Genomic DNA, 17,144 nt, shown 5'->3' on the forward strand with positions numbered 1-17,144 from the left:
CCTATATGGAAGTTCAAGAATCCAGGAGCAAATCCACTGTAAAAAGTGGAATTGCAAAAGCTTTTATGCACCTACCCTCGGAAAGCACATAGCATCACTTCTGTTCCACCATTGTAGCAGTCATGGTCTTTCAGATTCAAGGGGAGGGGACGCACTTCTCTATAGGAAGAATGTCAATGAATTTGTGGACACATTTTAAAGTTACCACACACCCCAGGTGATTCCAATGTACGGGCAGAGTTGAGAACAACTGGATTCATCTTCTTGTAAGCACCCATCTACAAAGCAGCAGTGGGCCTTGGGTGAAGTGAATGAGACACCTAGGGTGCAAAACTTAAGAAAGTCACTCTCAGGATCATGCAAGCACAGGATAGGGATTGAGAGCAAGTGTCTCCTTAGATTCTGTGCTCAAGGGGCCTCACTTGCCACACCCTAGTCCTGACCCTACTACAGAACAACTGTGTATGAATCATTAGGGTGAGGGGGACTTGGATTCCTGGGCTAAACAGTACTTTAGTATTGGGATTTGGAAAGCCCAGGTAGGATCTGGGATTCTGTATGTTTACAGGAATCCCCAGTGGACTACTTCCAGCTTCCATGTGCTTTCCTGGGGCCATGCTTTGCTTACGCTCTTCCTTCTGCCTGGAAGTGTTTTCCTTCTATTTCTATCAAGTATGGTGATTTGTGAGGTCCGTTTCATATACTGCTTCTTTTATCAAGCTTTTATTGGTCCCGACAGCCAGAGTGTAACCTGTCCCTCCTAAGAAACCCCTAGCACATTTTACATGCCTTTAAGACACTCACATGTTGATCAGCATTTTGGTTGTGTGTGGGCCTGTCTTATAGAAAGAACGTGTTTACTTTTCTCTGAAGGCCACAAAACGGAGATCTAGATCCTCACTGGTAGAGGCAGAGTCTTGTTTAGACAAGGTTCCTTCTTTTTTTGCCTTATCTTGCTCCCAGACAGCTCAAGTTTGTAACCGACACATACACATTTTAGATGCCCAATAAACTGGATCTCTCTCCTGATGAAAGGTGTGGTCAACTTCCTATTTTTACAGCCTTCGCAGAAGCCCTCAAATACTGAATAATTACCCTCGTTTAAATGTTTTAACACAGATAAGGACTTCGTCTTTATTGTGACTTTGGAAAACTTCATGTTTGAACATCACCTAACAATCCTTGCCCCATAGCAAACGTTTTAAGGAAGCTTACCCTAGGTAGAGTTCATAGCACCGCCACAGGTAAGCCTCAGAACCCTCTGGGGTGAGACCAGCGTGACCATTTTACTGATGAGGAAAAGTGAGGCTTACAGATTATGTCCCTACAGCGCAAGATAACACCGAATGGCTTAATCCCTACACCAAACCAGCTGCTCCTCGCTTGCTGGTATCCATGAACTCCGCCCCCGCCTTTGGGGAGGGTCAGGCAGAGAGGCCACTGGGACTTAAAGCAGGTAGAACCTCTCTGACTTCCTCCCTACTTATGGCATCCACTCTGGGGGGCGGCTGGGGGCGTCCTTACTTTGCTCTTTGGCTGCTCAGGACAAACGCCTTGCCATTCGCCCATTCTGTCTGTCCCGACGACCTCCTCCATCCCTGCACTTGGGGCCCTCGTGGGGCAGGCAGGGGTCCCCAGGTTATCTCCAGCCGTGGTCGATGGCCCTGCCGGGGGCAGAGCCCGCTCCCCTCCGCGCGTTGCTAAGTGCGAGGATGACACCCATCCAGACGCCGTCAGCCGCGGGAAGGGGGAGGCGAGAGTTGGAGCGCGTGGGAGCGGAGGCCGGAGGAGGGAGGGGGGACACCGAGCACAGGGAGCGCGGAGGGAGGCGCGCGCGGGAGCGAACATCCACCAGGATCCCGAGCCGGGCGGCGGCGAAGCAGCAGCTACGGCCGCGCCCTTGCCAGAGTCGGTGCGTCCGCCTAGCCCCGCTCCGCCCGCGGCGATCAGGGCTCCCGAGGATGGAGGATTCCCAGGAGACATCGCCGTCCTCCAATAACTCCTCGGAGGAGCTCAGCTCTGCTCTGCACCTCTCCAAGGGCATGTCGATCTTCCTCGACGTAAGTACAGACAGCTGGAGCTGGGCGGTTGCTTCCCAGCATCTTTCTTTTCCCCGAAAGGAAGGGGTTCGGCTCAGGTGCTGACCAGCTAATGCTTTGTCCCCAGAACACAGGCGAGAACTACCTCCTTTCCCTCCAGAAAACCACCGATGCAAATGCAGGAGGAACGACTGTCCCTTAACTTGCAGCTAGGGCTGTCCCAGACCTGCAGCTTGTGGCTTAACACCCTTAAGAAAATTACAAAAGTTAGATTTTCCAACAGGCTGGATTTCGTAGAGACACTATTGCAAATATAACAGACATTTGAATGCATAGGATATTTTAAAGAAGCACAAGGTGTAGGGGGGTGAGGTGGGGACAGTGTCCCAACTCATCTCTAATGCGCCCTATTTGCAGCCTCCACCCTCGTGGATGCTCTCAAGCAACCCAGCGAGGGAAGCAGTAGAGAATGAGATGCCCTCGTCATCCTCCCCCATACCCCCTCGGAAAACAATTACTTAGAACATATTTGTTTTTCTTTCTACAGCGAGGGGAAAGATGATTTTCATAATGATTCTTTTTGTCGCTGCCACCTCTTCTATTTTCCCTTTTTCTTCCCTGATATTCTCCTTCTCTGTTCCTCTCTAAGTTCTAATTACTATTGTCATCTCCATCAATTCTAGCTTTTGACTGTTTTCCCTTTGGTCCTATTTCTCACTTCGGTGTCGACTGCCTGCCTTCATTACTCTGATCTGATCACATCCTTTCTTTTTCTTCTGTGCTGTTTTTTTTTTTTTTTTTTTTTTTTTTTTTCCTGTATGGTGTGGCTTCTATCTTTACAGCACTTTTATTTCTTATTTATTTTTCAATTTTGTTTTCCTCTCCTTCCTGCTGTTTCTTTTCTCTGTATTTTTCCCTCTGTTGCCCATCTCTTTTCTCTGCTTTGGGGTTTCTCTCAGCTACTTGCCGGGCTCCGGGCTTTCCCAGCCCCTCAGTTGTCATGCTGTCGCCAGAGGTCGTGCCTAGCTCAGTGGGGACAATTCTGGCTGCTTCTTGTTTAGGCATGATAGAAAATGTCAAAGGACATGGATGAGCGCTATATGCTCTGTCCTCTACCCTTCTCTGAGTTATCCTTTCTTACTAAAATCAAAATGAGTGGGAGATGGGCCAGAAACCAGATAACGTTTGTTTGTGGAGAGATGAAAATATGAGGAAATCAAATTATTAGTATCATAATGGTGAGGCAGAGATAAAGAGGATAGGAGGATGTGAGGAGCTCTCCCAAGTTTATTTTGAATGGATTGGCTAGAATTGTTTTTAATTCTAGAGAAAGAAGCTCCTAACAATAATTCAAATTGTTGTAAGGCAAATGATAGAAGCGAGGTTCAACTGTGTGTACTGGCAGCCTTCACCCCTTATCACCTGGTGGCTCCAATTGGAGATCCAGGCATTCTGAGCTGGTCATCGCCTTCCCACCAAATTTCAGGTGTGGTCATTCCTATTCAGCCACCCAATCAAACAGTTAAGTACCTTATCCTTCATGAGCATTTATCTCTGCCTGGCTTGGGTCAATCAGGTGGTGTTATTAGTGCTCATGGCTTAACAGGCTGATCTTATTCAAGTATGCTGTTCAGAGCCATAAAGCCCTTGAGGATGTAGGCTGGGAGAAGAGAAGGGCACCACAACATGCCTGAAAAGTCAAGGCCCCTGGAAATCATGTCAGTTATGAGGCTGACAATTAAGGGGCCATGGAGTTGATTCAAAGCGGACAAGTGGGGCCTCCATTCATTCTGACCTGATCTTCACTCTGTCCCCCATTGAGATCAAGTGCTTCCTCGTGCTTTTTAAAAAGCAGTTAACAAACCCTGGTGATACTGTGGAGATGAATGGATTAAAACTATACATATGGAAAGTCATCCTCCTGACTCATACACCAGTCATTGCTTAAGTATTCAACTGCAATGTTTTCGAAGAGAAAATTAAAATTTCATTTTTTATTATGCATGCATGATTGTTTCCAAGTCTGTAAACAAATAGCATCAGGTCCCTGTACTAAAGGAACTTGTAGTCTATGAATAGGTTGCTCTTGCCTTTTATATTTCAGAGATTTAAAAATAAAAATATGAAACCAATTCCCTGTGAGAGGTGTTGACATGCTTGTTTGTCAGTAAAATGCTAGAGTCTACAAAAATATCTGCTATTGGATTTTGTCTCGAATGGAAAAGATTTTGTTTACACTTTTCTTTGAGTTATTTTGTGAAAAATCTAACACTGGTGAAATATGTGATACAAAAAATGATTTGTTACTTAGGGATTTGTGAATTATTCATTTCTGGGTCATACCACTTTTAGCAAAATAAAATGTGAACTATACATTCATAACTTTATTTTATTAGATTTAATATATTCTAGTGGCACTATCAAGAAAGATTACTTTTAAAATTCTCTTCATATTATAATAAATAAATGATAGATATTGCCTGTTCCAAACTGGAACAGGTAATTATCTGTGTGTCGTCTGTATCACACAGATAATTTCCAAATTTGAGGAAAACTTTGATTTGCAGTGCTTTTTATTGCAATGTCACTGGAATAATCAATCATTTAAGAAATGATTTAAACTGCTACTGAGAATACTATTAATGACATGATATACATGACCAGCTGGTTAGAAACTAGAGACAGATTTTAACAAGAAAATCAGAGGTAAATTTGCCACAACTGTTGGCTTTTCCTTCCGTATCCTCTCCAAATCAGCAATAGTAATGGCTATGATATTTTCTTAGGCTGTTGTGAGTATGAAATAAGAGCTCATAGTTTGGAAAATGGAAACAAAGCAAAAAGTATTGCATAAATTTGAAATATTATGGTTATTTCAGTGTTCCACACTGAGTGCATTAAATGACAGTAACAGTAGCTAAATTCACAAACTGATGCACGGACTGTTTCTTCATGAATCTAATTTATAGAATTGTCTTGCTAGAATATGACAGAATTAAGTATCGGTTCATCATAAATACTCTTGAATACTGACAGGAGGCTTAGAAAACCTAGCACTGGTGCCAAGGTATGCCAGTGCATTGAGGCTGGAGCGAGCATTTGCACACAGCATGCCTGCCAGCCACAGGAGAGGGACTCAACTGGGTCCTGGCAACACAGAGGACTGGGGGATGACTATTGCTTTTCCTTTTACACCAATGAACTATCATTTCCCAGGTTGCTGCAATTCAGCTAACAGAAGAGGAACTCTAGTTTGGAATACTAGTCCATGTAGCATGTGTCTCCTCTTTTGAGTCATTACATTAATCAACTCTGCTACTGTGCAAAGGGAGAAAAACAAACCTTCAACTCATCCCCAAAAGCAAGAGAAATTCCCAAATGAAATTAGTTGCAACTTCACCCACCCAATGCCACTTTCCTTTCCCATCAGTTTTCCTTTTATTTTTAACTGGAAGGGAAGTGACTGTCCCCCATTTCACTGCTGAAGTGGGAATGAGGCTGGAAGGTTGTGAAGGCCGCTTGTCTTCCCCTCCTTCCTTCGTCTAAGCACACACACTCATGTACACTCTGAATGCAAGATACAGTGCATAGATGGTCAGGAAGTTGGTGAAAACAAAAAATAATTTCTCTTCACAACAATACTTAATTCTGAAGCCCCATAGATGCTCATTTGTATGACGTGTGAGATGTATAGAGGACTGTTGAAACAGAACGAGTCTTCCAGATGCAATGGTTCTGTGACTGAACTCTGTGATAGCCACATACCTCCCATCTCACCTCATCACACACACACACTTGCTCATTTGAATGAGACTGTCCAGTTCAGAGAATGGCAGTTAATCTCATCATTTTCTACCCTCATTTGCAGTACAAATGTCACTCTTGTAGTTATAGGAACCAGCAGAAATTAGGAAAAAAAACTTAATGCAGGCTGAGCTTAATACCTAGGCGATGGATTGATAGGTGCAGCAAACCACCATGACACACGTTCACCTATGTAACAACCCTGAACATCCTGCACATGTATGTACCCCGGAACTTAAAAAAATAATAAAATAAGTATTAAAAAAACACTTAGTCTTACTGTTATCATACATTAAAAATTTTTTTCCCACACTGGGCCTACCGTAGGCAAAGTTGAGAAGATGAAAATATGTGCGCTGATTCCTTCTCTCCATCCATCTTTCAGTACCTGCTTCCCCATATCCAGTTTCTGGGCAACCAGTGGCCTGGTAGTAAAACTACCTGCTCGAAGTCTGGGTCCACCCACCCTGGTAATGGGAGAGACTCCCGTCTGACCCCAGGTAGTCTAATGATTGAGACACCTGGGTGACCCCAGGCGTTCTAATAGGAGAGACTCCTGCCAACCCTGTGTGGTGGGACTCCATGTTCTGGATTAGTCCTGAGTCCCTGCCTTATATTCCAGTTTCTCAGGAATCTACCTAGGGACTATTTCACCTCATTATCAAATCTTAACCTGATTCCTGGTAGGAGGCACTTAGAAATATTAGTTCAGTAAATGATGATTGTGTCCATTTTTTAATGTTTCAAAGACAACATTTACATTTTAACACCTGCCTTCAATAACAAAGTGATGAATAAGGAATTTTACTTGAGGCCATCAAAGAATATTTTTGAAGTAAAGGAATCTATCTGATAATCTTCAAATTGTAGCAAAAACACAGTATTACTTGTCTTCAAATTTTAAGCCTGACCATAATATTTAAATTTATTTACCATCCATCCAATGGTGGCAACCTTAAGATCAGCTGACACAGATTATTCAGGTACCATGACATAATGAACTTGATTCTCATCCGCAGTACATTTTTCATTGTGGGATCAGAGGCAAAATTTGCAGCCGAGACAGTTCTGTTCATATTTAATTACAAGAACTGTCTTAATAACAAAAACTGCTGTTTTTATTTCATCTTTCAGAGGCTAAATGCTAGTTGAGATTGTTCTTTATGAAATGAAATGAACAGAAGTCCTGGGTCCAACTCTGTGGTGTGTGATTATCCTATTCTAGTTACTTTGAATTCCTGAGGACAAAATACAGCTTGAAATAGAATCTTAGAATGAATCAAAAGTAAGAAATAGGATGTGTTTTATGTCTCCCTGACTCTCAGCTGGGGCTCCATGGTTGCAGAGGACAGGAAGAAGCTAGTTGTGATCAGGGAATGAATCCTCAAAATCCCCTCTAGCAATTAACTCTATGGAGGAAAAAGAATCTGGGTCTCATTTTGCTTTAAGCATAGCTCTTACAATTGAAAGCAGTTGTCCTGCAGTAATTACATCAATTTAGTGAAAAAGGAGGACCGTCTTCCTCTGCATGCAAGTCTGGGTGATGATACCTACCTGTTGCTGGAAAAGTTTCATGGGTGAGATCTTTAATAGTAATACTAGTATCTTAAAACACATTGTGGCAATGATTAGATTTATCTATACTTCATTTCCGTGAAGTCGGCAGAGTGAAAGGAAGATAATGTTTTTATAGTAGAATGCAGTAAAACAGACAACTTGGGAATAAAAACGATTGCTCATGTTTCAAGCTGGCCAGCAAGAAGTGACGATCTAAATATAAGAATAGCTCTGGTTATTTAACTATAACTAGAAGTTACTTAGGGAAAAAATCATCCTCAAGGGCCCCTTCCAAGTAATTAAAGTTTGTCTTTGCAATGTGCTGGTGGGGCATCCTCTTTGGTACTGTATATAACATAGCGCTGTAGTATGTTATCCAGATTATTTTCTATTAGCATACCTATCAGGGCTAACTTCATTGCAGCTAGCAGAAAAAATAATGCAAACTGTTTTGAGATTGTTAAAAAAAAAATGTATTGGCTCCTGTAATGAAAAAGCAGAGATCATTTCATCAAGATTACTTAATCAGAGACTCAGGGAGTGCCATCTGGACCCATTTTCTCTAAGTCTCTGAACACTACTTTCCTGGGTGTTGGTTCTTTCCAGGTTATATATTGTATTAATTTCCTATGGCTGTTGTAACAAACTACCACAATAGAATGTACTCTCCCGGTTCTGGAGGTAAGAAGGGCGAAATCAAGCTGCTAGCAGGATAATGCTCCCTGGGAAGGCTCCAGAGGGGGAGCTGTATCATGCTTCCTCTCTTGCTTCTGATGGCACCTGTCAGTACTTTGGCATCCTTGGCTTTCAGCTGCACCCGCCAATACCTGCCTCTGATCACATGGTCTCTATCCTCTATCTCTGCAACTCTGAATTTCTCTCCTTATAAGATCCCCAGTCATTGGACTTAGGGACCACCCAATCCAGTTATATTTTATCTTAACCCTATTTCTTTCTTTCTTTCTTTCTTTTTTTTTTTTTTTTTTTTTTTTTTTTTGAGACGGAGTCTCGCTCTGTAGCCCAGGCTGGAGTGCGGTGGCCGGATCTCAGCTCACTGCAAGCTCCGCCTCCCAGGCTTACGCCATTCTCCAGCCTCAGCCTCCCAAGTAGCTGGGATGGGACTACAGGAGCCCGCCACCTCGGCCAGCTAGGTTTTTTTTGTATTTTTTTGTAGAGACGAGGTTTCACCGTGTTATCCAGGATGGTCTCGATCTCTTGACCTCGTGATCCGCCCGTCTCGGCCTCCCAAAGTGCTGGGATTACAGGCTTGAGCCACCGAGCCCGGCCAACCCTATTTCTTTTCTTTTTATAACTTAAAGTTTTATTTTAGATTCAGGGGGAATATCTGCAGATTTGTTACATGGGTATATTGCATGATGGTGAGATTTGGGGTACGAATGATTCCATCACCCAGGCAGTGAGCATAATACTCAACAGTTAGTTTTTCAACCCTTGTCCCCAGTGTGTGTTGCTGCCATCTTTATGTTCATGTGTCCCCAGTGTTTAGCTCCCACTTATAAGTGAGACTATGCAGTGTTTGGTTTGCTGCTTCTGCATTAATTCACTCAGGATAATGGCCCCCAGTTGCATCCATGTCGCTGCAAAGGACATGATCTTGTACTTTTTTTATGGCTGTTATATATTCCATGATGTATATGTACCACATTTTCTTTATCCAGTTGACCACTGATGGGCACTTAGGTTGATTTAGCATTTTTGCTATTGTGAATAATGCTGCAATGAACATACAAGTGCCATGTGTCTTTTGGGGACAATGATTTATTTACTTTTGGATATATACCCAGTAATGGGATTGCAGAGTCAAAATGGTAGTTCTGTTTTAAGTTCTCTGCGAAATCTCCAAACTGCTTTCCACAGGCTAAACTAATTTACATCCCCACCAACTGTGTGTAGGCATTCCCTTTTCTCTGCAGCAGCTCCAGCATCTGGTTGTGTTTTTTTGACTTTCTGATAATAGCCATCCTGACTGGTGTGAGATGATAGCATATTGTGGTTTTGATTTGCATTTCTCTGATGATTAGTGATATTGAGCGTTTTTTTCATACGTTTTTTGGCCACTTGTATGTCTTCTTTTGAGAAGTGTCTGTTCATGTCTTTTGCCCACTTCTTAATGGGATTCTTTTTTGTTTTTTGAAATAAGATTTTTACAGATTCTGTATATTAGTACTATGTTGAATGCATAGTTGGTGAATATTTTCTCCCATTCTTTAGATTCTCTGTTTACTCTATTGATAGTTTATTTTCCTGTGCTCTAGCTCTTTAGTTTAATTAGGTCCCACTTGTCAATTTTTGTTTTTGTTGCAATTGCTTTTGAGAACTTAGTCATAAATTTTTTCTCAAGGCGAATTTTTTTCTCAATGTAAAGAATGATATTTTCTAGGTTTTCTTACAGGATTTTTATATTGTGAGGTCTTATATCTAAATTTTTAATCCATCTTGAGTTAATTTTTGTCTATAGTATTAGATAGTGCTTCAGTTTCATTCTTTTGCATATGACCTACTAGCTATCCCAGCACCATGTATTGAATAGAGAATCCTTTCCCCATTATTTATTTTTGTTGATTTTGTTGAAGATCAGATGACTGTAAGTGTACAGCTTTATTGCTGGGTTCTCTATTCTGTTTCATTGTTGTATCTGTTTTTTGTACCAGTACCATGCTGTTTTGTCTACTGCCGCCTTATTGTATAATTTGAAGTCAGGTAATGTGGTGCCTCCAGGTTTGTTCTTTTTGTTTAGAATTGCTTTGGCTATTCAGGCTCGGTTTTCATTCCATGTGAATTTTAGAACAGTTTTTTCTAATTCTGTAAAAAATGACATTGGTAGTTTGATAGGAATAATATTGAATGTGTACATTGCTTTGGGTAGTATGGCCATTTTAACAATATTGATTCTTCCAATTCATGAGCATGGAATGTTTTTCCATTTGTTTCTATCATCTATGATTTCTTTCAGCAGTGTTTTGTAGTTCTCCTTGTGCAAGTCTTTCACTTCTTTGGTTAAATATATTCCCAGGTATTTTATTTTTTGTGTAGCTATTGTAAGTGGGATTGCATTCTGGATTTGGCTCTCAGCTTGAATGTTATTGCTGCATAGAAATGCTACTGATTTTTGTACCTCTATTTTGTACTCTGAAACTCGAAGTCATTTATCAGTCCCAGGAGACTTTTGGTGGAGTCTTTGAGTTTTCTAGGTATAGGATTCTACCATCAGTGAAGAGAGATCATTTGGTTTCTTATTTTACTATTTGGATGCCTTTTATTTCTTTCTCTTGCCTGATTGCTCTGGCAAGGACTTCCAGTACTATGTTGAATAGGAGTGGTGAGAGTGGGCGTCCTTGTCTTGTTCCAGTTCCAGTTCTAGTTCTAGCGTTCAAGGGGATGCTTCCAGCTTTTGCCTGTTCAGTATGATGTTGGCTGTGGGTTTGGCATAGATGGCTCTTATTATTTTAGGGTATGTTCCTTCCATGCCTAGTTTGTTCAAAGTATTTATCATGAAGGAATGTTGGATTTTATCAAGGGCTTTTCCTCCCAAACCCTATTACATTAATGGATACTTAGCATTAGGATTTCAACATTTGGCTTTGGAGGACACAATTCAACCTACAATATATCCAATAACAAAATGAATGACAGCAGTGCGTTGCCTATATGTTCCCAGGTTCAAAGTCAGCAGAAGGTAGAATATGTCTGTCTCCTAAACACTCAAGCAAAACCATGGCCTGTCATTCACTGGCCCTAATATGCTCATGCCTGAGCAGTCCCATGACCAGAGGGATATGACACCATGTTTGTCAGACATAAGTGCCCTTCCCAGCACTGGAGCACCTAGGTCAGGCATGTAGGAAAGGTTGGCTTTCCAGAAGAACATTAGAAATCATTACTAAAGAGTAATGGGTACCGGATGGCCAAATAGTTCTTATACATCAAGACAATTTAAAATACATCCAAGATAATATGATTAATAAAGTATAAATAAAGTAGATATAGCATAGACATGTGGGTTACTCTTTACCCATGATGTATTATTTTTCTTTTATGTTTTGTTGAATCCCAGTTTTATTGAGGTATGAGTGACTTACATTAATGTGCACATATGTAAAGTGTAAACTTGATGAGTTTTAACATAAGAAACCATTACCACATTCAAGATAATAACTATCTCTATCACCTGCAAAAGTTTTCTCACATCCTCTTGTAATCCACCATTCTCTGCCCTGCCCGTTCCTAAGAACCTTAATCTGCTTTCTGTCCCTACAGATTAGTTTGCATTTTAAGAATTTTATATAAATTGAATTATAAGTAGGTATTGTTTTGCATCTAGGTTTTCTACTCAGCCTAATTATTTTTTGGTTCTATCCAAGTTGTTGTGTGTATCAATAGCTCATTCATTTTTGTTGTTCAGTAGTAGTCTCTTGTATGGCTATACCACAGTTGATTTGTCCATTCATGGTTTGTCTATCCATGGACATTTGGGTCTTTTTCAGGTTTTAGATATTATAAAGAAAGATCTCAATTGGGAAACCTTTACTTAAAATTAGAATGTATTTTATTTAATTATGAATAAATTATGTGTAAGTGTGATGTTCACTGCAATATTTATTTAAAATGGTGATAAAATTTTTCCTTTTCCCTTTGCAGATACTGAGGAGAGCAGACAAAAATGGTAAGACCAAAAATCTATTGTTTCTATTTATTAATCTCTTACATTTTATATTATCATATAAATAATAATAAGGAAAAAGGGAGCAGTCCTGGAAAATGACATATAAAATACTACCTTATTGTACTAGTGATCGTTTTAGATAAGTTTTAGACCCTAAATATTCATAAGAAGTTGGCAGAAGGATTTACATTTGAAAGGAATGCTTATGCCTTTGAAGTGAGGAGCTCTGCCATACTTGGACTCTGGCTTTTCCTTTTCATGCTTCAAAAAATAATTTTGCAGCAATAACAGCTTCTATTCATTGAGTGTCTACTGTGTGCCATGCATTAGGCCAAGTGCTTTGTGCATATTATGTCCTAGAATTATTAAGATAAAAAACTGAGACTGGACCCCAGGTCTGTATGACACCCGTTTGGACTCTTCACACTGAACTTTATCGTGGCCTTGGGAATTTTACTGTACTCCAGGAGGGCTGCCTGGAAACCTGCATTGCCAGCTTTATCTCTACCCCATTGTTCCTGGCCACTGCTTTCCCATTTGAAGAGTATGTACTGGAAATGATAATCTATAGCAACAGAGAAGTAGGAGATGGCAACCTTGAAGTAAAAACTTGCTCTGTTGATTTAATGATGACTGCACAATGTCTAATTATAAGTTGTCATAAGCAGTATCTTTTGACTCTATTATTCCACTGGAAACCTTGTCCCAGAGAACAACAAATAAAAACTTGCATTTTTTTTTTTTTTTTTTTTTTGCTGCTATATTATAAGTACTATGGTAGAGGTATATTCTTGATAAGAATTTCCTGACAAATTTAGGATACAAAGGGTTCTTTCCCTTTTTTGAAATCCCACTTCTTATCTATGGGGAGAGATTACAGGAAGAGTCCAGATCTGACAGTTTAAAGACATATGTTGTGGTCTATTTTACCCTTAAGCAGGCAGATTAAGAAAAGTTTGACTGACAAGACACACCTTTCTACACAAAAGAAGATTATTAATCCAAGGAACAATGTAATAGCATCCCAAGTCCCAATAATATTTTGTTGTGGTTGGCCATCAAAATATTTTCTCAGACTGTGTTGTGGTGATTGATATATTGTCAGTTCAAATGTGCTTTTTGTTACCACTTGAAGCATTTCATCATTTTGTTTTTAGTTTTAGTTTTTGGTTTTTCTTTTTTTTTTTTCTTTTTTTTTTTTTTGAGACAGAGTCTTGCTCTGTCACCCAGGCTGGAGTACGGTGGTGGGATCTCGGCTTACTGTAACCTCTGTCTCCTGGGTTCAAGCAATTCTTCTGCCTCAGCCTCCTGAGTAGCTGGGAACACAGGCGCAAACCACCACGCCCAGCTAATTTTTGTATTTTTAGTAGGGACAGTGTTTCACCATGTTGGCCAGGCTGATCTCAAACTCCTAACCTCAAGTGATTGGCCCTCCTCAGCCTCCCAAAGTGCTGGGATTACAAGCGTGGGCCACTGTGCCTGGCCCATTTGATTACTTTTAAAGACAGAAATAATGATGGCATCATTTTGTCTTCTCATCTCATCCTTTGATCTTTTGCCTGATACCCAGCCCCAGGGATGCCTGGTGTACAATTGAATAGCCCACCTGTCTCTATGCCACCTGCCTTGCATTTCAGTATCTGTCTCCAGTTCAGAAATGCTTTTGCTTCCTCTCCACCCAAGCTCCTAGCTTTCTCAGGCTATACTTTCTTTTTCTGTTTGTTTGATTTTTGTTTTTAAGACAGAGTCTTGCTCTGTAGCCCAGGCTGGAGTGCACTGGCACGATGATCTCGGGTCACTGCAAGCTCCGCCTCCCGGGTTCACGCCATTCCCCTGCCTCAGCCTCTTGAGTAACTGGGACTACAGGCGCCCGCCACCATTCCCGGCTTAGTTTTTGTATTTTTAGTAGAGATGGGGTTTCACCGTGTTAGCCAGGATGGTCTCGATCTCCTTACGTGGTGATCCGCCTGCCTCGGTCTCACAAAGTGCTGGGATTACAGGCATAAGCCACCGTGCCCGGCCTGCTATACTTTCATTTCCTAGACCCCAAAGCTCTGATTTAGGTCCACCCTTACCATTATATGTATTTCTCTTCTTTCCATCAAAATTAGCATAATCTACAGTCAGAACAAAAAGCACTGAACAAAACATTGTGTGTGATTCAACGACTTATGATAACCTCAAATACCATGCTGCATGAAGTCACTTGCACTGGCAGACCCATGTTTCATATTTCCTCACCTGCCCCCTCCTCTGCCCTCCTTACCACCTCTCCTAATGTCCATCCCAATGTGCTGTCAGACTACCTGCCTTTCTGCTCTTACCTCTCAAAATCTTCCACATGTATCCTCCTCTGCAGCTGCTGAAGCACTCAGTCCCCCTGGGCACCCTCCATCTGACACCCTGCTATGTCACCCTGCTGTGACCTCCGCCTCCTATAACTTTCCACCCTCAGTCAGCTTGAGAACACTCACGCTTTGCTTACGTTCCTGCTCAAAGGCACCTTATCTGGGAAACCTCCCCCAGTTCCCTCAACAGAGCCCCACTCTCTCCCTGTGCTCTCAGCACTTTGGCACATATTGATTATTGTCCTTAAGGTGGAGACTGCTTGTTGGCTGGAGATTGTACTTCTCTAAGCCAAACATGCCTCTCTAAGGCAAGGAACTTGTGTTACAAGTAGATGGTATGCGCAGCCAGTACTAGGTGCTCAATAGACGTTTGTTTAATGGATTATGAAGAAAATACAGTATATATAAAGAAAGAAGAAATTCTGTCATTTGTGACAACATGAATGGAATTGAAGACCGTTATGCTAAATGAAATTAGCCAAACACAGAAAGACAAATATCACATATTCTCACTTATATGTGGAGCCTGAAACAATTGAACTAATAGAGGCAGGGGGTAGAATGGTGGCTACAGAGGCTGGGGAGTGAAAGGAGTAGGGAGGTAATAGTTGAAGGGTACAAAGTCTCAGGAGGAATAAGTTTTTTTTTTTTTTTTTGAGATCAGTTGCATAGCATAGTGAATATAGCTAGTCATTGACTTCTGTACATTTTAGTATCACTGAGAGTAAATTTCTTCTAATGTTCTCATCACCAAGAAATCGCAAATATTTGAGGTGATAGAGACATTAATTAGCCTAATCTTTCCACATTGTATTCGAAAATCATAACATCACTTTGTATCCCATAAATAAATACAACTGTAATTTGTAAATGTATGATAAAAATTAAAATAAAAAAGAATTGAAGATGTTCTGCTCCATTATTTCTCTCTCTTCTCTCTGTCCACTTTTCCCCCTGCCTTTCATCCCACCTTTCTCTTCTCCCTCATTCTCAGTGTAAAGTTGGAGGGAGGCAGAGTCAGGCAGATTTGGGTTTAAACCACAAGTATGCTACCTAGGAACCTTATAAAGAGCATAGATAATGACATCTACCATGTCATGTGGTAATTATGAATAATAAATGAGGAACTACCCGTAAAGTTGCCAGGGAAGTGCCTGGAATGTAGTAACAACTAAACACTTGCTCATTCTGCTGCTATTATGATTAATATTATCTCTACTGCTACTGAAAGCTTGAGCTGTTTTTTGTGCTGTGATGATTTGGCTATCTGAGATACTTTTTAACATTTTAGTTATTTCTATTGCAGTGGAGTTTAGTAGAAAAGAAAAATAAAGCTATTTACTATATATGGAGCATTTGAAAGGGAAAAGGATAATGGATAACCTAATGAAATGAGAAGATACAAGCATATAAAAGTAAGCATCCTTCTGTACCATGTGTTCATGGCATTCTGTATTTGCAAATAGACAGCTGCTACATGTATTTGAGCTCTTGCTAACAGACCCTCCTGTGATACAATCCCTTGTGGACAGCATAATTGATGACAGAATAACGAAAGGAAGAAGAGGCAATAGGCAGTATAATTGTTCGCCTGCCCAGAGGACAGATTTAGCATTTGGGATCTATCTGACATCTGACAAAAAAGAGAAGCTGCTGGATAAATTGGGCGGGGCGGGAGGGATACACATTAGCAATTAGCTATAATAATGGCATCTTGGAGGGATTTTTTTGGTCGGTTGTTTTTATAAAATCATAGGCTAGGATCCTAAACATAAAGATAGGCCTCAGAATAGGATTGCTTAGGAGAGATGCTAGTGCTTTGAGCCAAAGAGCCCCAAATTCAAGTTTTTAGAAATGTAAAACTTCTGAGAAAGCTTATTTACGGATTGAATGAAAATGGAAATGATACATGGGTATTTATACAATTTGAAAAAATATTTTTCAAATTTAAATATATTTTATTTTAAAACATTTAATTAAGAAATAAAGGTCAAATATATTCAAGGTATATAATATGATGATTAGATAAATGTATACATTGCATAATGCTTACAATAATCAAATTAATGAAAATGTTCATCACCACCCATCGTGTACATTAGAGCCCCAGAACTTGTTCATCTTATAACTGAAAGTTTGTACCCTTGACGATCATCTCCCATTTCCTCCACCCCCAGCCCATGGCACCCACTATTGTACTCTCTGCTTCTACGAGTTCAACTTTTTCAGATTCCACATATAAGTGAGATTGCACAGTATTTGTTTTTGTGTGTGGGGGCAAGGATATCTTTGAAATCTTAGTAAGAGGCAAAATGAAAAGCTTCATAGTAGTGAATAGCACCATTGAATTCCTCTTGTTGATTTATACTTGCTAAGATCTGCTATCATTCGTGATCAGTAAGTAGGAAGGCTATATGGGTGGCACAATTGATCCATGTTTAATCACCGTTCCCTCTAGGAGATTGTTATAGTTCTCCTCAGGCCTGTAGTCCAATCCAGCAACCTGCACATGTTAAATTTGAGGGCAGAGATAGTGCCTGTTTCACATACCTCCAGGTCCACCGTGGTGAGCAAAATGCCTGCTGCAACACAGACATTCATAACTATTTGTGAATTATTTGTAAGAAATGCATAACCAACAATTTCACTGAAGAAATACAATCATATGCCGGGGGCGGTGGCTCAAGCCTGTAATCCCAGCACTTTGGGAGG

General features: G+C 40.7%; 1 protein-coding gene across 1 annotated transcript in view; it reads left to right on the forward strand.

Moving 5' to 3' along the window:
- The first annotated feature begins 1,810 nt into the window (after positions 1-1,810).
- Positions 1,811-17,144, forward strand: part of NECAB1 (N-terminal EF-hand calcium binding protein 1) — a 179,335-nt gene continuing 164,001 nt past the window's right edge. The window contains exons 1-2 of the mRNA XM_008001050.3: positions 1,811-2,060; positions 12,060-12,084. Coding sequence (XP_007999241.2) covers positions 1,962-2,060; positions 12,060-12,084 — 124 coding nt within the window. The 5' untranslated portion in view covers positions 1,811-1,961. The remainder of the gene's footprint in view (positions 2,061-12,059; positions 12,085-17,144) is intronic.

The sequence above is a fragment of the Chlorocebus sabaeus genome, chromosome 8 (assembly GCF_047675955.1).
Source record: "Chlorocebus sabaeus isolate Y175 chromosome 8, mChlSab1.0.hap1, whole genome shotgun sequence".
In the NCBI taxonomy this organism is placed as follows: domain Eukaryota; kingdom Metazoa; phylum Chordata; class Mammalia; order Primates; family Cercopithecidae; genus Chlorocebus; species Chlorocebus sabaeus.